Source organism: Siphateles boraxobius, unplaced genomic scaffold, assembly GCF_051911475.1.
Source record: "Siphateles boraxobius isolate OS27281-9 unplaced genomic scaffold, OSU_SipBor_1 18, whole genome shotgun sequence".
Classification (NCBI taxonomy): Eukaryota; Metazoa; Chordata; class Actinopteri; order Cypriniformes; family Leuciscidae; genus Siphateles; species Siphateles boraxobius.
In genome coordinates, this window is record NW_027508788.1 from 8,571,761 (window position 1) to 8,592,843 (window position 21,083).

A 21,083-nucleotide genomic window follows, 5' to 3' on the forward strand; every position below is an offset into this window, starting at 1 on the left:
CAGTGATGCAACATGAGTTGTATTTTGTGGAAAGGGGAAAAAAAAAATCATATTTGTTTTATTCGTGATCATTTTGCTAAATGAAAGAGCTGGTATCAAAATGTCAACTACTGCTATTTATGGCTGATAAATATGGAAAATTATATAGAATTTGCAAAAATAGCGAAATGCACACAGCTGAAAAAAACACATTTGGTGTCTTTTACCTGCTCTTTCCATCAGGTTATAAACCAAGAAATGAACAGCAGAAATCTGTGCATTATGTGTCTGTCTGCTATAGTGATGCATTACTGATCTAATTTTAACTCCACCCTACACCACTCTCTCTGACACACCTGCCAGATCTCTAAAGGAGGCAAAACATTCTGGAGCAGATCGGCTGTATCAGTGCAACCGTTCGATGGCTGCAGGGCAGCGCGCCCATCTCAGGTCTATACCATCTCGACAGATTTATTGCGACCGAAAAAAATAAAAATAAATCCCGCGTGTTTTGGCAAGAGAGAGTCGAGTGAAGGGGGACACCATTTTTAAGACGATTGTAAATTTACCCGGGTGCATACGGAAAGGACTTTAAATGCAACACACCCTTGGGCGCGCGGCGGAGAACGCCTGTTACGCACGAGGCGAGCGCGAGACGGGGGCATTTCTGAACAAATCCGTTAAATTGTTAAACTTAAAAATATATATATACGACAGTGGCCTTTGGGACGAGCATTTCACCTGATGGATCTTCACGAAACTCTGCTGCGGTGGCAATGGGGCTGTCACATGCCAACGGGACCGAGAGGAGATAACTGGGGCAACTGAAAATCTCATTGTTTTTCGTAAGAATTAGTGTGCTCAGCATACTACATATGAGACCAACGAAAACCACAACTCCAACCGAGAATATTCCACAACATTGGCATTATAACCGCCTCGAGACTTTGAAATTAACAACAACAACAACAAAAAACAGTCTTTGAGGAGGTGAGTGGATTTCATAGGATAGCAATGTCTTTATGCTTATGCAGGTAGCCGTCTTCAGAAGACGAAGAAAAATCGGTTAGATATGGCAATGGTACCTGTTGTGAAAGGATAGTCGTTAATGGATCCGTTCTTTGGAATTTTAAATGAATCTTTGGCTACATTTAAAAAGTTTGGCTTGTAGATTTTTTTTACCTAGCCTACTTTAATAAACTTTATTACTCGGGTTTTATGGAATACTTGATTCTGATTGACCAATTATGACGATACATTTATAACGAATAATGAGACGCTGAATAACTGACCGCACGACCGGAAAACCGTTTCAGCTCTGTCATTTGTTACATGTAGCCTATTTGTAGTCGTAGCCGGTAAAAATCGGGATCTTGAAGACAGTATTCGGTTATTGCTAAACAAAGTCGTTCAGGAGTCTGGTTAGTTTGGGAAAATAACCGGCTATTTGTAGGCTATATCTTACACAAGGCTTGCACATTAAACCTAAATTTACTCGTTACATATATATATATATATATATATATATATATATATATATATATATATATATATATATAAGCCTATATAAATGCCACCCAGCGATGCTAATCTGTTTAAATGGTTGTGGTCATTTACGGTAAGAGCAATGTGATATTTGAAGGACTAGTGATGAATGGCCCATGTGAGTTTTGGCTTGTCACTCCAGTCTCCAGGGGACAGGAGATCGGAGGCTACAAGCCCGCACTCCGAGCTGTTTGACGGGCTGTCCGTGTGAACGCAAGTGCCTGGAGTTTTGCGGGGACGTCAGCCTAAAATGCCTTGATGGGCTATACATTTTTTCTAACCTACCGATACTATAATAAACGATAATGGGTCCGGCAAAGTATGGTTTAGAAATGCCTTTGCGCACGGCGGATGTGTCCGGTCTGTCTCCAACCAACGGAGCAGAAGAAACTGAGCTGTACGTAGAGGGTCACCCAAAGACTCAGTGCGATCTGTGGAGGTAACTGCGAGGCGTTTTGCGTTTCTAGCTTAAGACTGAAAGTCTCGGGTACGATGTATTCTTGAAAACAAGGGGTTTGTTCTTGATCATAAGCTTTTTATTGAGGCAAGTGACGTTTTCTGTACAGATGGTGAACTGGCACTGTGTGAAAGCTCAGTTCATCTCTGGTGTATTGGAATCATAATTGAGTGTCATTGAGAGTTTAGTTTTCACAGACTCCAAAGACTCCTAAAACTGAACCTGTAGTTTTTTTAGCTGTAATATTTGACATATGTTGAAAGATAGCTGAGTTGATATTGCAATAATATTTAACTTTTTATCTTTCTCCGTGCTTGACACTGAATCAACACTAAACTGACGGGTTTTGTCGAGGCTATACGTAAAATGCTCTATTGTGGTAACATTGGTGTATTTATAACAATATAAATATAAAGTGTTAAAACATTATTTTGTATGACTGAATCAACCAGACTATTAGGTTTCATTCAACAGATGTTATTTTTAATGAGCTGAACAGATAGAAAGCTAACAGGTCACAAACTGCACATTTCCACACACACACAAAATCTTATAATGCAGTTGTCATTCTGAAGATATTTTACATGCTTCATGCTGCATTATTTTGCTTTAGTTATTTTTATTGTCTCTTAAAGCTGGTGTTTCTTGCCCTTGACTTCACATTCACATTGTTTTATGTTGAAAAAAGGTATTTGAACCATGACAGAAGGGTTAAACTGTACTTTTGATGTGGTTGTTGTGGACACTCCGTGCTAAGTGCAAAGGGTCCCTGGAGCAGCTCTGACATTTCTCTGATGCAACCACAATGTCAGATCTTCCCCTCCCTCTACACCTTTTAAAGACCATTCATAAGGTTTTTACATTTCCGTCAAAATCAGCTTTCATCTGCATTCTCAGTGACCTTGTGAAGGTCGTATAATTGTGTCTTGGATGCCATTGTCTTTGTCAGATTTTCACTCCCTGAACAATTTGTTAGACTGGATCTCTTTTATTGCTTTGAGGATGAGTACAACAGTTGACCTTGTGAAGGTGCATTCTTGTGGCTCATTATCGTCAGTGTCCCATGTGTTTCTGTTTGGGGTTGTTTAAGGAACTGGCTAACATGCATAGGTTGATGCGGTGTCTGTCACCGAAATGCCAATGAACCCTCTTTAAGTGGTCCTGGAACAGTGCCAGGAGCAGATGTGCAAAAGAAAACCAAAAAGCCAAGATAGCACCTGCCACTCACAACATGTGAAAGCCTCACACCTTTTCCGGTACCGGCCGATGTGTCTGTCCCATGAGTCAGACCAGCTAAAAGGTGTCTTGGAAGAATCCATTAATATAGCATCATATGTTATTTGTCATGCCAACAATGGCTGTCACTTCCTTTCACTATCTCGCTCTTTCTCTATCTCCTTTCTTTTTAAAACTATTAAATGACCATTTCCTTGCCACACTAAAGGCTTAATGTGACGGCAATTTGCATCAGCATTCACACACTGCCTGTGAATTAGATGTGGGTCAGATTAGGATTTAAAGAAGTTTAGAATAGAATGTTTGTCAAGGTTACTCTTGCAACCGCAGAATAACATACTTCACAATCTGTTACCAGAGCAACAACATACAGTACAATTTGCCCTTGGTTATTTGTAATTTGCATGTTTTAGCAAGTAAATGCCAAGAAATTGAGGGCCTTTTGAACTGACAACATTTTCTAAATGACGTTATGTTGCCTTTTAAAAACGCATTGTTAAAATATTCCATTTACTTCTATTTTGCATTTATATTTAGCTTAATGTACTAGTTTGGGGACATTTATTTGATCAAAAATACAGTTCATTTGTAAAATAAAAATACAGTAATGTTGTGAATTGTTTTGTGCAATTTATAGCAACTGTTTTCTATTTTTATATATTTTAAAATAAATATGCTGAGGTGTCACATGATCCTTCAGAAATCATTATATGTTGATTTGGTGCTGAAGTGACATTTCTTATTTTCAATGTTGAAATATGGTTGTGCTGTTTAAGATTTTTGTGGAAACCATGATGCAGACAGAGTCTGTTTCCAGGATTCTTTGATAAATAGAAAGTTCAGAAGAACAGCGCTAATTGAATGCAACTTTTGAATGGTAGTGTATGTTAGACTCCACCACGCAGGTCTAATTTCAAAAGTGAACTAAATGACTCATCAATGGCTCTTTAAAATATTCATGTGTAGCTGCCCTTAGCTGAGCCTAGTATCAATAAAACTGCACCCAAACCTGCCTTTAGCTAAAGCCCTTTTAATATCTATGGTAATTACAGTAGCACAGAACCCAATTGTACAGCTAGGGTTCGTCCTTGGAGATCATCAACATAAATTAGCTGCTTCGACCCCTCTGCCAACTCCTCGTAATTTACCCTTAGTTTACATGAAACTCTCTTGACAGAGGCTCTATGCGTGTCTCAGAGGATTCCCTATTATAATTTTTTTTTAAAGCGTAAGCTTTGTGCTGGCTGGTATTTTAGATGTGTCTTGTAGATTTACAAAAACTCTCTCAGGTAGGTCAGTGCTTCATTTTAACAGCATCACAGGGGCTAAAATGATTGAAACAGACCAGACACTCGAGACGCATTCAAGCCTTTGCTTGATGCACTGAAGGTAAATCCAAACACTTAAGAAAACAACAACCTAAATCCTGTGGAATTGTTCTCATCTTTTGGCAGGCTCCTAGAAACAGATCCACAGGTTTCAGTCCATAAATTATCGTTCCACGAAATTATATGGACAACTTATCTACGTTGGCACTGTCATTGTTTTAATAAAATAAAGCCCTGTTGTGCTCGTAGGAAAAAAAAAATTAAAATAAATTATCAATGGCTTAAACGAATTAGCCCTCAGACACACGTTTTCAGTGGGGCCCAAAGATAAAAGACCACTTAAAAAAAACTAAAAACGCTTCAATTTAGGCCTAATACAAATATTTATTCATTTAAACTGAGCAACATAATAATTGAAGTAAAAATATTTATGTAAATCAGGGCTAAGTTCTCTTAAGTCCTTGGTATGTTGTATACTTATATTTCATTTAATGAAATATCTATATATATTAGGGATGGGAATCTATTGGTACCTCACGATTCTATTCTTTACTATTCTTGAGGTCACAACCTGGTCAAATTTCGATTCGATATATGTATGGATTTGATTCTAGGTTACTTTTTTTGTTGTCACTTTTCCTATTTGACTGCGGTAGATAGTCACTGTATGAATTAAATATAAACTGATTCATATTAAAGATACAAAAGCGATTCAGTCAAAAGCAGTGAGTGATTTTTTTTTTAATTAACATTAATAAAACAGACAGCAACAGTTTTTGAGACTGCTGTCCCTTTAAGAACGAATGCACACATCTACTGTTACGCATCTCCTTGCGTAGGACTTAACAGACGGTGTTTACGTAAATACACCACACAATGGGTCTCATTCATGAAACACGAGCAGAACGAATTTCTGTGTAAATCGTGTGTAAAGTGGTTCTGGCGTAAATTTTCGGATTCATTAAAATTTTTGTATTTTCCAAATGTTAGTTGGTACGAAATAAATCTACACCTGCTCCCAGCCACGCGTAAATATTGCGCTTTACATCCGAACGTTTCGCTTCTTAATAAGGCTGCATTTTAATTCACCTTAATCGGTTACGTGTTTGCACAGCATTTTCCAAAAAATATTATATATAGTAAATACTTACGGTTTTTCTTTTTACTTTTATTATGAGAGCCAGTAATTATTTGATTAAAGTGTTCTGTTTGCAGATGCTATTAAGCATCTGCAAACAGAAAACTGTAATCAAATAATTAATTGCTTTCAATAGGGCTGGGCAAACTAATAGCCCCTTAATTGTTACGGAAATTGTTTCCTATAAAATGGCCAAAATCAGGCATAACAAGAAACATTTACGATGGCGCTTTTGCTAGATTTGGCAGATAGAGCGCTGCGCAAAAGGCGTATTTTCAGAGAAAATTATCATTTCTGCATCTGAGATATTTTTCTTTTTCATTCGCTTTTGAGAAGACATGTTGAAATCCTTCGTTTTGTATCATAATATGATGCCCATATATAGTTGTCAGTCGGATTTAATGGGCGGGATTTATGGTAATTGAGAATGAGCGTGCACGTGGGACGTTTGGTCCCGACTTGGTTTAAGACTGTTTGGAATTCAGTAACACACACATTTCATAATCACATCTGACGGTTCCGAAGTATTTGTGAATCAGGAGAAGATTTTTCGGAAAGGTCTCTTTACGCGCAAATCACTCACATATTTACTCGTATATTTACGAATGTTTCATGAATGAGGCCCAATGTGCATTTTGACCTAATTGTGTGTGTATTTGACCAAGCATGATTTTTCCCACACACCTATTAACACAGCATCTTTTTTTTTTGTCATCCTATGGCGAGCGTTACATTTTCATAGAAACATCAGTTGCTGTATTAGTTACAGTGATACTGGCCTTCATTAATAGAAAGATGCCATGAAACAAGTACAGTATTTAAAATGTACTGTATTTATGTTGTCTCTACATTAATTTGGATATTAACAGAAAAAATGTGATTAGTTAATTTTTTTTAATCGATTGACAGCACATATTTATATATATATATTTAGTCAGGTGTGGCTGCGTACAAAAGCATGACGAATAAAAATATCTTAACGCAAACTGTCTTTATTAAATCCACAGGAGAATAAGGCAAACACAACCACTTTACATCGACGAGACAAGCAAAGAACTGAACAGAACAGGGAGTAACACCAGACTACATGAGGGAACTAATGAGTTAATTCATCAACAACAGGTGAACTAAAATGAAACGGGCACAGACATGGAAATTAGGTCAACTTGTGTATTTACATGACAACGATGTACTAAAAACAGATGACAATGTTGTCAAAACAATCCCCGTTCACACGGATCTGCGAAAATGACTAAAGCGGCTGTATTATGCATGCCAGGCCAGTTGTTGGGACAGCACAGTAATATGCTTGCGTATGACGTCACCGTTTTCACAAATTCACGTTTTTGTTGTTTAGTGGTAAAGATATTGTTTTCATAACCTTGTACTGTGAAACCCTTTTTTAAAAGCTTGTGTTTTCAGGCCACCAAAACGCTGCTGTCATGTAAATAAATGGCCAAAAAGCATAAAAACGTTTTCAGTTTATAGTGGTGTCGTGTAAACATACCATAAGAATGACAGAACCAAACACAATAAATAGAACATAATCTGAAAAAAAAAAAATATATATATAATATATATAACTAAAAAAATTGGTGAATTTTACAAAATTTTAATTGAATTTAAAAAAATGCAGCTTTACCATCAGAACTCTACCGTAAAACATATGGTAGTGTCATTTTTACATTTTACAGATTGTACATAAATTTACTGTTAAAAACATATTTCATTAACTGAAATATAAGTATACAATATACCAAATCATTGAAATCTGCTGTATACCTTTATAATACACTGACAACCACTTTGAAAACACTGATGGTAAAGAGAAATTGAATGAATCAAAGTTCATCACAAGTAGCTTTTCCACAAGCTGAGGTAAATGCTAATATAAAGTGTCTATACACAGTGTTTGTACATGTGGGCATTTATGTATTTGAATGTTATCCTTAAAAAATAAACTTGATTGAAAATACTCATAGTTGTAAACTTACTCTCCATTCACACCACTGTGTATTATACACCGAGGAACCCGTTCACCTGTGCTCTATCATTCTTTCTAGGTCTAGTCACTTTCTTTCAGCAACAGACATGAGATCATTACTCACTTTTGGAGGGTTTGTGAGGCTGCAGGCACAGTGGTCGCGTGTTCATCGATTCATCTCAGTTGTTTGTTGTTCCTTTGAAGGGTGAAGATGCCTTTTCACCATGTGAAAGCAGGGCTGCTCTACACAGACAACTTCCTGAGCACCTCTCTCTCTGAAACCAGTGAAGAACAGCTTGCCAACATCTCCACAGAAGAGCTTGGCGGTGAGTGTGTGTGTGTTTTGTTTGGATGGCTGGTATTTGTATCAATTCTGAATGTTAAATTCTGAACTCTTTCCCATTTCATTCCAAACATGCATGCAGTTATTATTTTGTTAAACACTCAAGGTAAAATTTGTCAATAAGTTTGTGTAAAACACCTAAATTGTTATGTAAAAATCTATTTCTCTGCTGATCTCATATCTTATTTTCCATTCTGCGTATTTCTAGCGTGAATTTTGGTTATGACACATGGAAGAACCAAATGCCATTTTGGCATCAGTGATGTCATTTCTTGGCACAAGGCATCTAGTAGATTTTTAAATCTGAATGTGAACATAAATGAGATTTCAGTTTCAGCAGATGGGAAGAGTATAACTTAAAGAAGATTAGAACTCAAGCGTTGCTTTGTTCCACACAAAAACCAGTAGTATGGCTTCAGAAAACTTGCAATATATTGGTTTTGTCTTTTGCTGGAGTTTGACTGCTCCTGGTCATTATTAACTGCTGTTTTATAAGAAAAAAAAAAACTGCATATTGATTCTGAAACATCAAGAGGGTGAATACCCTTTTGTAAACTTTTTCTGATAAACTACTTACTGTTTTTAATGTAGTCAGTCAGTGCTACTTAATAAAGCTAACCAAATGAACCTCAGGGTTTACTCTCTCTCGTGCCTTCTGATAAACATTATAAACCCATTACAGTTTCTGCCCCATACAGTCCAATGCAACTGTAAGTTTCACTTCCTCATCTTATCTTGCATCTCATGTGTTAAGACACTGCCTTAGGGCACACAAGAAGAAAACTGATGGTCTGACTGGTGGGTTTGAGGCTGTTGACAGTACAGTGGTTGATTTGAAGAGATGTTTGAGCTGTGAAACTCTCAGATGGACTTAAAGCTTGCAGCACCTTCTTTTAAAATGATTGTTTTGACAGACCATGAACTGAGGGATGTCCACAATGGAAGGTTCAACATTTTGCATATACATGAGATGAGGGGTAAGAACTGTAAGTGGCAGTTCAGAGGAGGTCTGCATTTGCAAAAAGAAAAACTCTTAAAGGACAAGTTCGGTATTTTACACTTAAAGCCCTGTTTAAGATTGTTTCTGATGAAATAGAATGGTTAAGATTGAAATTTGGACAAATGCTGCTGTCCCGAGAATTTTCGGTTTCTGTGTCAGCACCCCCCCACCTCCACAATGGTTGCATAGGTTCACTGGAACAATCCTTCCTAAAACGCATTAAACTTTAGTTTAAAAAGACGTGAAACTCACAGAGTGGTCTGGGGTGTTCACTGATAAGCTCACACAAAAATCGCTGCAAAAACTTTTGAAAACGGGACTTTTTTTATAAAATTATTTTAAAAATTTTTAAAATTTGTTTTAAAATTTTTCATTTTTTTTTATAAAATTACAAAAAACGCGAATTTTTTAAAACGATGATGTCATGCACATGCATATTACATGTTCAATCTATAGGCGTGTAGTGTTTCTTTACAGTGACATCGCAAACTACTGGCCAGGCATGTATAATTCAGCATTTTTTTAATCGTTAGGATCACTTTTTCACGGATCTGTGTGAACAGGGATCGTTTTGACAACGTTAAACGTTCTGTACGCGAAAAAATACAATTTTTTTTTCCATTTTTAGTACATTGTTGTCATGTAAACATACCTATAGTTGATCGTGGTCGTTTGCTAATTCTCCTGTGTTTGACTGTGTTTCCTGAATAGTGTTTTTAAAGACTGCTGGTTTGATTATCTCTATCATAGTGCACATCATTACAACCATGCCTAACACTTTGTTGTTAAGTAATGTTTTTTATTTATTTTAATTTGACCCTAGCAAAAAATCATTATAGAATGCCCCATATATGTATCTTGATTTTGGGGGGGCATTTAAATTATTTTTGGTGGCATTTTTGACCCCAAGTCCCCGTTGATTTCCGTGATGGCGGGGAGAGGGGCTCTTTTTTGAGCGCAAGTAGACGGAGGTCTCTTCTGTTGCAAGGCCCGTTTCAAGTGAAACGAATGAAACCTAGCAAGGGCCCTTACTGTGAGGGGTAAGAATATTTGATCTAAAGCAGTGAAAAAACATTCAGGATTTATGAAATGCAGGAAGCGCTCAGTTCAGCAAATTACAAGATACACAGCACCTCAGCCTCTTTATCCCAGAATAACACCAAGGTGGGTCTTTAAGATGGCAGAATAAAGCGTAATACTCCTCAAAAATGATCTGAGATAAGAGTGTTATTTTTGTTGTTGGGTTGGGTTTCTAAACCCGAGCCGAACTGAAAAACCAGCACTGATGCCCTTTTGAAACGGTGGATAAACATTCAGTCACAGCACACTAAATATGCGCCTTTGAAAACAGAATGAGCTGCATTTAGTATGTCTGCTGTTTGTGTGATAGGACTCTGTGATCTTACTGCTGAGAAAAACATGCATTATATAATACATAGTCTAATGCTCACTGATGAAATGCACACGTTCAGCTGATTCACTTGAATCACTTGAATTCTGAACGTCAATTGAGTTTTTTGTGATTACTTACTGTTGTGCACCTGTTGTTAATTCATTTTGGTTTTGTCTCGTTTTTCTGTTTCTCTCTGCAGAGATTCGTGAGGCATTCCGAGTTCTAGACAGGGATGGGAATGGATTCATTTCAAAGCAGGAGCTGGGTATGGCCATGCGCTCTCTGGGGTACATGCCCAGTGAGGTGGAGCTGGCTATTATCATGCAGAGACTGGATATGGATGGTGAGTCACTCTCTTTCTACATCTTACTTATTCTATGGTTCATTCTGAGCTAGCACCATTCACACAAACAAAAGAGCGTCTGCCTTCTGATCATCTGTAAAAACAGCTTTACAGTCTGTCACAGACCCCTTCCAATCCTTGCACTGGAGACATGTATGACCTTCTGAACAGTTCATGCTGAAGCAAAAATAGAATTGAAGAATTTATCCAGCACATGGGGCTGTAGATAGATGAATTCTGTGAGGTGAATTCTGAGAAACCTTCGTCTTTGTGTGTGTGTGCGTGTGCGTGTGCGTGCGCGTCCAGCTCCGGGAGTACTTCAAGGTCAGACCAGTTGACTGAATGATTAGAGAACATGCATTAATCTAGCTAATCAACATTTTTTTTGCAAGTATGGTGTTTAATGAAACTCACACTATGAAGTGGTCTGGGGAGATCTTTTACACCTCATAATATGAATTTTATTAGTTTATGGTCAGTGTCACATCTATAATACCATTCTAACATAAAGTAAAATAAAATGTCTTTTTCAAAATATATTTTACCATAAAGACTTCTGCATAGCTTTGCTGTGTCAGCTTTAAGCACAGTCATATGACTAGTTTGGCACATTTAAGCTTTTTGTCTGCTAATCAAAAATATGTTCTCTAGTCAGGGGTGCACTTAACTGGTGCACATGCGTGGTAAAAATAAACGATGCACAGCAGAAAACGTGGAGGGAGGTGTACCAACATTTTTGGGGACAGGGACACGTTTACTTACTGGAGTGGGATTTTTATCCATATCTGGTAAGATAGCAATTATGATGATAAGTGTGTTCATTAATTATTAGGGGTGCAACGGATCGCAGTTGATCCGTGATACGTATGGACCAGGTCCCATGGTTCGGCACGCATGTGATTCGCAGATTAACTGCTATGTTTAACCATCATAGAGTAGAAGTTTATAATTTGGACATGTTTTGTCTCGCCAATTTACACATTCAAACAATTTTAAAAATGGAAGAAGAGGCGAAAATCTGGACTCACACGGTGTTATCTGTGCGCACAGCCTCACACAACCAAATCGTGCGCACGCAGAGAGAGAGAGAGTCTCGAACAATGACAGGGCTCGAACAACGAATTAATTTCTCTTTCGCGTTTACTTGCACTTGAACTGACACATACACACAAAATTATGTCAAAATACCTGTCTCGGCAAGTATTCTCTCAATTATGTCATAAGTGAACAGTTGAGTAAGAAACCAGATATGTGTCCGTATATTCGGTCCATGCATTAGGTCTAAAAGTGACAGCAGCCTAATATTCCTGCTGTTGTCTGTGTCATTAATGTTAATAAAATTAAAAAAAATCATCATCTACCATGTTTGAGAGAAAAAAAGATCAGTCAGGAGGAAAGTGATGACAACAGCTTTTAGGATGAGTGTGCCGCGTAAAGTGAGTCCCAAGCAGCATCTTCAGGTGCTCCCTTGAGAACAAGACCAAAAAAGTTATGTGCAGTATCCAGTGCTGTACAGAATGCATATATGAATGTACATCTTTATTGTATTTCAGTAATAAAAGATTCAGTGGCCAAGTAGAGAGGAGGTTTTGAAGCAAGTGGTTACACTAGGATGATAACAGCTCTCTCTGACTTATCACTCTAAGTTCCACTCGCTCTCAGCTGGTGTTTAATTCCTTTTGTACATCTCAGATCAGTCTCTTTCTTTTTCTTTTTCAGGAAGGATTGAGAGTGGAAGTTTGTGAGCTGTTATGTATGCTCACATTTGCTCACATGCCATAGATATTTTCTGGTGTTAAGGACAAGCTCAAGAGCATGCACCTTAAGAGATCATTAATTTTAAATTATGAATGAAAAGAGTATTTATTAAAAGTAGTATTAGAAGCTGCAAGTTGATCTGAATTTTAATTAGCCTGGCCCATCATATTTACTTTATTAAAGTAAACTGCGCAAGAAACACTGGGAGATGAAATGTGAATAGAAAAATATAATTGTCGGTTTAAAATTGTAATCAACAAACTCGAATATATCAGATCTGTAGCCTAATTACTTAGTTCAAAGACCCTGATTTCATGGTTTCATTTAGCTGAGCAGCACCAATAAAAAACACATAATAAATTAATCTCATAGCAGGGTAGATCCTATCAGATTACAATTATTTCTTCTATTCTTGAACTTTGTCCTCACCAGCTGCAATGTAAAAAGTTTCCAGCGACAAGCAATTTGTCTTGTCCTGATTGAACGTGAGATTGCTGTGCAACGTGACACAATTTCAACTAGTCAGAGCACTAGAAGACTGGTTAGGACGAAAACTCAGAATGGATGTGAGATCATTTATAACTTTTTGCTTTATAGTGTTGCATCTGGTTAGGACACAATGTTACTGTTTCTGTTTGTGTTGCATTAAAAACTGCTTCAGTGATCTAGCAATGTATCTACACTGAACAAAATTATAAAAGCAAAACTTTTGTTTTTGCCCCCATTTTTCATGAGCTGAACTCAAATATTTTTTCTATGTACAAAAAAGGCCTATTTCTCTCAAATATTGTTCACAAATCTGTCTAAATCTGTGTTAGTGAGCAATTCTCCTTTGCCGAGATAATACATCCACCTCACAGGTGTGGCATATCAAGATGCTGATTGGACAGCATGATTTTTGCACAGGTGTGCCTTAGGCTAGCCACAATAAAAGGCCACTCTAAAATGTGCAGTTTTATCACACAGCACAATGGCACATATGTCGCAAGTTTTGCAAATTTTACTGTTTAATGTTATCTTTTAGTATTATTTTTCTTTATTCATTTTCATAATTATTTCATAATGTATTTTGTGAAGTCAGAGTATGTTGTACATGTTTGCTGAGCAGAGATATGGGATGAGCTATATTTTGCTTAGAGGTATGTGTGCAATGTAACACGTTCACTGAGCAGAGATGTTCCAGTGATCATGATACATTAAATGTGTACATGTTCTTTACAAGGAAAGGAATGTTTCAACTGATGTAAATGTACCACTAATGTATACACAGAGGGATAGTGGATTGTACCATGTGTAAGCATGAGGTATACATTTCATTTTTAAAGATAAGCAACATGTTTTTCTACCTTACAAGGAAGTTGTAAGTCCCAAAGTGGTGTATATAATGGCTCGTTTCCACTGAGCAGTACGGTACGGTACAGTACGGTTCGGGTCGGGTCGGGTCAGTAAACCATGATCCAGCTAGCGTTTCCACCGCCAACAGTACCCTACTTGATAGGCGTGGTGTTTGCCGGAAAGAAGCGATCAACGTGATTTTCGCGCGAAGAAGAAAGCGACAAAGTAAACACCAATGGATGGCATACACCAGATCTTGTCCTTGCTTCTCGTCATGTTTGTCACAAGAAGACAAGCGCCGACATTAGGCATTTCTCAATACCAAGTATGTAAAGTTCTCAGCAGAGGGACTCCCGAGGACGCGAGTCCGGTAATTCACCAAATGGAACAGCGCGTTCTGCATGTACATTTTAGGCAACAATAAAACGAAATATGTTATAAAACACCACTCTGCCTCTTTTCGTTTTCATTTAAATAAATTTTAAACATTATAGGCACACAAATGTGGTTCAGGCAATGTATAGACCTGATTATATACATGTTTAACGTTAGCCTATTTATAACAAAACGAAATATAAAACACAACCCTGCATCTTTTCGTTTAAATGTAAAAAAATATTAAACATATTCCAGGCAATATGTGCATTTGTACAAATGTTGCAATAAACAACATTACAGTGATAATCTTGTAATAAAAAATGACAAAACTCAACCCTATCTCTTTTTGTTAAATTTCAGTTCCATCAATAATAGCCATTATAAAAGTATAAGTAAAAGGTAACGTTACAAGAAGCTATACAATAAGAAATAAAGCAAACAATTCAGACAAATTCAGCGCAAGTCTAACGTTAACTTTACAACGGAAAAGTTATAGCCTAAATATATGAAACTTCACTTAGCCCTCAGCCAAAACGATTGGCCAGGGAACGAATTATCGATTCACGAGACCAAAGATCACCCGTTAGATATACACAAGACGAATTACCACTAGCTGCTACAGAGTCAGCGGCAAACGTCAGAACGACTAGCCGAGGAAAGGCTGTTCCAGGTGGGGAACATGAGCGCCGAGCGCCCGGTGATCGCCTAGAATGGATCAAATTATCATAAATCATTATAAATAAACCGCAGATTTGAGCTTTAAACAACTACATTCTCGCCTCAAAAACTCTTAAACTACATTTCGTGAAAGAATAACCGTAGTATTATATTCCAACTGTACATTAAAAAATGGCGCTTCTTATGTTGCCATTCCCCTCGCGCCATTCCCTAGCTCCACCCTTTAGTACCGTACCACTGTGCTAGGTACCCCAACGGAAGGGTACCCAAAAAGTGGTACGGTACGGTTCGGCTTTTTGGTACCATTCACAACTTTTGACAGTGGAAACGCAAATAATTGCGTACCGTACCGAACTGTACCGTACCGTACCGCTCAGTGGAAACGAGCCATAAGTTAAATTTTACTGTACCACCCCAGAGAAACAAAGGCATGACAGGGTGAGAGGAAGGAGAAATAGAGGCATGAAGGGGTGGGGGAGGAGAAACCCAGAGAAACCATTACAGCTGGCATGATGGGGTGAGAGGATAAAGAAATGGGGAACAGAGAAATCTGGAATGAAGACCTCCTCGTCTGTAGCCTTATTCTTATATGTCTGTTTCTCTCTGTCTGACACATGATACATAATAAATAGAGATCTTTTGGTAAAGTAACTGGTGTAGCATCCATGATTCAACAATAATGGGGAAAGCATGATTTTCAAATCTACTGGTAGCGTGCAATTTGCATACTGACTGCAGGAATTTCCACCAGAGCTGTTGCCCGTGAATTGAATGTTCATTTCTCTACTATAAGTCGTCTCCAAAGGCATTTCAGAGAATTTGGCAGTACATCCAACCGGCCTCACAACCGCAGACCATGTGTAACCACACCATCCCAGGATCTCCACATCCAGCATCTTCACCTCCAAGATCGTCTGAGACCAGCCACCCGGCTGCTGCATAACCAAAGAATTTCTGCTCAAACTGTCAAAAACCGCCCCAGGGAAGCTCATCTGCTTGCTCGTCGTCCTCATCGGGGTTTTGACCTGACTGCAGTTCGTCGTCGTCACAGACTTGAGTGGGCAAATGCTCACATTCGATGGCGTCTGGCACTTTGGAGAGGTGTTCTCTTTTCGGATGAATCTCGGTTTTCACTGTACAGGGCAGACAAGGTGTATGGCATCGTGTGGGTGAGCGGTTTCCTGATGTCAACTTTGTGGATCAAGTGGCCCATGGTGGAGTTGGGGTTATGGTATGGGCAGGCGTATGTTATGGACAACGAACACAGGTGTGTTTTATTGATGGCATTTTGAATGCACAGAGAGTCTTTTACGAGATCGTGAGGCCCATTGTTGTGCCATTCATCCACGACCATCACCTCATGTTGCAGCATGATAAGGCACGGCCCCATGTTGCAAAGATCTGTACACAATTCCTGGGAGCTGAAAACATCCCAGTTATTGCATGGCCAGCATACTCACCGGACATGTCACCCATTATCTCGGCAAAGGAGAAGTGCTCACTAACCCAGATTTAGACAGATGTGAGTGACCAATATTTGAGAGAAATAGGCCTTTTGTGTTCACATTAAAAGTCTTAGATATTTGAGTTCAGCTCATGAAAAATCAGTGGGGGCAAAAACAAAAGTGTTGCTTTTATAATTTTGTTCAGTGTATATATACAGATTAACCAATAATGCTAAAATAATAATGCTAAATAATGCTAAATAATGCTAAAACAAAAATCAGTCACTTTATATGCTAAAGTGAATTAAGAAATCATAACATTGTAATGTACAGTATGGAAAATGGATAATCATTCTAAGATCTGATTAAGATGACATTTTGAAGCAGTGTTATTAAATTATTAGTGTTTTAAAGATAACCTTTAAGTGAGCGCGAGATGACAGCAGAAGCAATACATTTGTAAAATTAAAGGGAATGATAATGCACAATTGAATATCCTGCATCTGAAGATATTTTTTCAATGTGGGTGAATATGATCAATAAACAAAAATAAAAAAAAATAATAAATAAAAAAAATAATAAATAAAAAAAATAAATATATATATCTCATTTCAACTGATAAGCATCATGGTACAGATATGTAAGATCCCTTTGTTTTACTTAAACTTGTTGAGGTTCTTTTTTTAAATTCTCTCTAATTCTAATCCGAATGTTCCCTTCTTGATGCAGGTGATGGACAGGTGGACTTTGATGAATTTATGACAATACTGGGACCTAAACTTGTTTCTTCTGAAACCAGAGAGGGCTTCTTAGGCAGCACTATAGACAGCATATTCTGGCAGGTATGGAAAACATTTCTTTCTATATTTCGGAGTTCTCTTCTTCATTGTTTGCACATGCATTTGTGTTCTGAGCATATGGATAAGATTACGGGTCACGCTCTTCCCTCTCCCTCCGTCCCGTGACGATTGGTAAATGTGATTCTTCCCAGATTGCGGGCTTCAAAGTGAGCAGGCAGATCTGTTCATTTCAAAGTGAACATTCGTTCATATAGTGAGGAAATACCAGTTTCACTTCCAAGAGATTTCTGTGAGTGTCGAGGAAGGCATATTAATTGAAAGATTTGCCACTTAAAAGGGAAGTATAGATCTGAATTAGTCATCACAGGCATTTGGGCATCCTTTTTTCACTTTCTCTTTCTTTAGGTCTTCATCTCTGCTTTTTTTTAAATAAGAATTTAGACCTTAAAAATAGCTGACTTCCTGTCTTGAAGGAGCAGTGTTGAGTTTATATTTGCATGTTTATGTGTAGCATCTTTCCCTCACAGAGGAAGCAGAGCGGTGTGTGTAGGAGGGAGTAACAGCAAGGTCACAGACACTGGTTGTCTAGAAGGTGATTTAAATGCTCATCTCAACACACCTTTAGTGGGATACAGTGACTCATAACTGCAACGATAATCCATGTCATCACACCAGCATACCAAACACCCTCTCCCTCTCTGATGTTATTATGAGGCCAATACAAGGCTAATAATGGCACAATGACAAAACCTCCTGGGAAATATTGTGTTTTGACAGAGCGGCTGTTATTGAAATAATTTTACTTTTGCATTGTTAAAAAAAAATTCAAATAAAGTCTGTTATTTTAAACTTTCTATTCACCAAAGAATTATTAAAATGATTTTAAAGGTAGTAAAGACATCGCTAAAATAGTCCATGTGACTACAGTGGTTAAAACCTAATTTTATAAAGGGACGAAAATACTTTCTGTCCGCAAAAACAAACAAAAACAAAAATAGCGACTTTATTCAACAATTTCTTCTCACGTAGTAAATACAGTAGCTGAGTTTCCATCCAAACGTGAAGCGAATCTTTTCAAAGTTTGCAAAAAACAACAACAAAAAAATGAATGCGAATTAGGTGCGTTTCCATCAAGTTGTTTGAGCGGATGATGGTGAGATTGCTAACCTAGTAACCTACAGTAAATAAAAACACCATCAACGTAAACGGTAGTGATGTGTCGTTAGCGAATGAGTCGGCTCCTTTAAGTGAACGGTGAGAGTTGGTTCCCGTCTGAGAGTCGTTTTCCCTTTTTGTATATTAACACAAGACAGAATAACATGATTATCCTTTTGTTACACTGCTCAGCCACACGTCAAGTAGTCACTTGCTGAACGTTATTTTAATGTGTATGTGTGTGCGATCACGTGTGATGACATTACCCCGGTGCTCTTGATTCGTCGCACGCATATACAATATGCTACACATTAACATCACATACAGTGTGCGTGTGGTGAAAAGATCATCCTGCAAAGTAGCATTTGGATGCATTTTAATAAGACAACAAAGGCAGGATGTAGAATTTGTATGGAATGGTTTTATTTTGGATAGTTCAATTTAAATAAAATGTTCAATACATCTGTAATAGTGTTTTATGGCTTTATATTAGCCCAGTGTTACTCATTGCGCGGCTCGCCAAGCTTTCATTTGTGGCTCGCATGGCGGTAAATAATACAGTGAAATGATCAAGCAGTCACTACAGATATTTAATAAAAACATTTAAAAAGAAGTAGGACTATAACATAACCTCAAAGTGTCAGCTCTATTTTCAAATAATTTTGATCGGATTGAAAGGGGTGGTTTATCGAGAGAACATGTTCACTTGATCGATTGAAAACCGAAACTGAAAGGACGCCGTCCGTCGCGCTGAACGCGCTGTTCTTCTGATGAATGAAGTGTCGTATAAACGGGTGTCACGTCGTTCTATAATTCTCCTTTCACTCAGTATTTGTGAAGTGAAGCAGGACAACGGCTCACCAGTTCTTGTTTCAGATTCTCATCCACAGACGACTGATTTTGGGCATTTTTACTGCGTGATCAATACAAACAGCACGGCATAACGGTTCATCACAGTCTCCAAATTATGACCAGAATTTCATATTAAGTCTGCTGTTTAAAACAAATAAAGAACCAATGTAGGAAAATGTTTATTACGCGACAACAGCGGGAAACTTTGTATATTTGTGCAGTGTGCGAATGTCAAAAAACCTATTCCCAATTTGATACTTTTGACTTATAAAAGTGCACATCATCCCGATCATGCATCATTTCACGATGTTAAGCATTCATGTAAACTACAATACATTCAGATTAATCGAATCACAATGAATTCAGACCGATTGAAACAAAAGTTGTGCATGTAAACATATCCAGTCCCTGCGGAGTTGCCAGTTATGGCGGTATTTCCAGCTCTTAACGCCGCATGTGCTCTTGGATGATTAGATACATGAGGGGCTAATGTAGAAAAAAATAACTTAATGTCATTCTGGGATGAATCTATTCTGGAAATCTACATAATTGACTTCTTACAAAAACATTTAAAAAATGTTACTGTCCCAAAACTTTTGAACGGCAGTATATATCAAATAATTTCATTAATGTCAGGGTTATGTTTAGTTCTGTTCAGTTTGATTGTCGTTTATGTTGAAGTGGTTGTGATTCAATTCTAAAGTGATCTTACGTTTTTGGACTTAATCATTAGACTGTTTTGTTGATATCTCCTTCGTCATAATGTGCTTTACTACAGCTACCCATTAGAATTACAAGTTGTTTTAATAAAATGTATTTAAAATATATAAAAAATGACTACAAAATGATTGTCTACTAATTTTAGTAATAATAAAAAACAAGTATTAATAATAAATAACTTAATGATTTAAAAACAATAGATACATTAAAGATTTAAATGAGGATTTCTCAATTTAGGGTACAGTACAACATTACAACAAGTCTACTCTTATCTTATGATTTCAATGTTAAGTGCATCTTTGCAGGCATTACTTGTAAGATTCCTGTCAAATATATTACAAGCTATTTGCATCATAACCTGCTCTAATAGCTAAATATTAACACACCATGTCTTTGACATTGAGGTATGGTTGTGCTGGTCTTTATGTAAAGTTTCACACACAGTGCATTGGAGTCAGACCTATCCCACCACTTGGAGCCAGACTTATCCCACCAAAAGTGATTTATTTTTAAATCTGAGCTGTAGATTTGAAGTCATACACCAGCCAGAAGAAAGTTAGCTCTTATCGAATTTGCATGCTGACTAGAACAGTTTTTATCCCAAGAACCTCGAGGCCTTTGTGTAACATGAAAGACTGAGCACTTATTAGTGGGGGGCGTTTAAAAATGTTCTTAACAAGATTATCAATGGGGATGTCAGAGACAAGAACTACAGGCAATCATGGATTATTAGGAACACATTGGCATTTACAAGCTTGTTTTCCCCACCCCGAGGAGTACAAACCTGAGGGGTGTATGTAGAGTTGCTGCCAACAGCCCATTTTTGACAGTGGAAATGATTTGAGACAAACACAGTCAGCATTAACCAGTCTCACTAGCAACACATTCTAGCCGTCTGTGATGTATAATTCACATGTATTTTTGTCTATTGTTTTACTATTATTTCCATCAACATCACCTGCTTTAAATTATGAAGATTACCTCTAATGTCTTTCATTACATTACAAGCACATTTTAATATATAGAATCTATAATCTGTAGAATTTTAACATGTATAGGTGTCTTTTCTGTATACACTACCATTCAATGGTTTGAGGATAGTAATATAGCCTATTCTTTTAATGTTTTTGAAAGAAATCTCTTATGCACATCAAGCCTGCATTTATTTACTGTATTACAGTAAAAACATAAATATTGTGAAAAACGATTACAATAT

At 37.4% G+C, this 21,083-nt stretch overlaps 1 protein-coding gene across 2 annotated transcripts in view; it reads left to right on the top strand.

Annotated features, from left to right (window-relative positions):
* Positions 1 to 364: 364 nt before the first annotated feature.
* Positions 365 to 21,083, top strand: part of caln2 (calneuron 2) — a 38,074-nt gene continuing 17,355 nt past the window's right edge. The window contains exons 1-5 of one of the 2 annotated variants that reach the window (XM_077233249.1): positions 365 to 969; positions 6,691 to 6,805; positions 7,872 to 7,993; positions 10,603 to 10,746; positions 17,070 to 17,182. In XM_077233249.1, the coding sequence (XP_077089364.1) occupies positions 7,879 to 7,993; positions 10,603 to 10,746; positions 17,070 to 17,182 (372 nt within the window). In that variant the 5' untranslated portion in view covers positions 365 to 969; positions 6,691 to 6,805; positions 7,872 to 7,878. Of the gene's footprint in view, positions 970 to 1,829; positions 1,964 to 6,690; positions 6,806 to 7,871; positions 7,994 to 10,602; positions 10,747 to 17,069; positions 17,183 to 21,083 lie in introns of those variants that run through there. The other variant, XM_077233250.1, reaches the window with a different exon arrangement.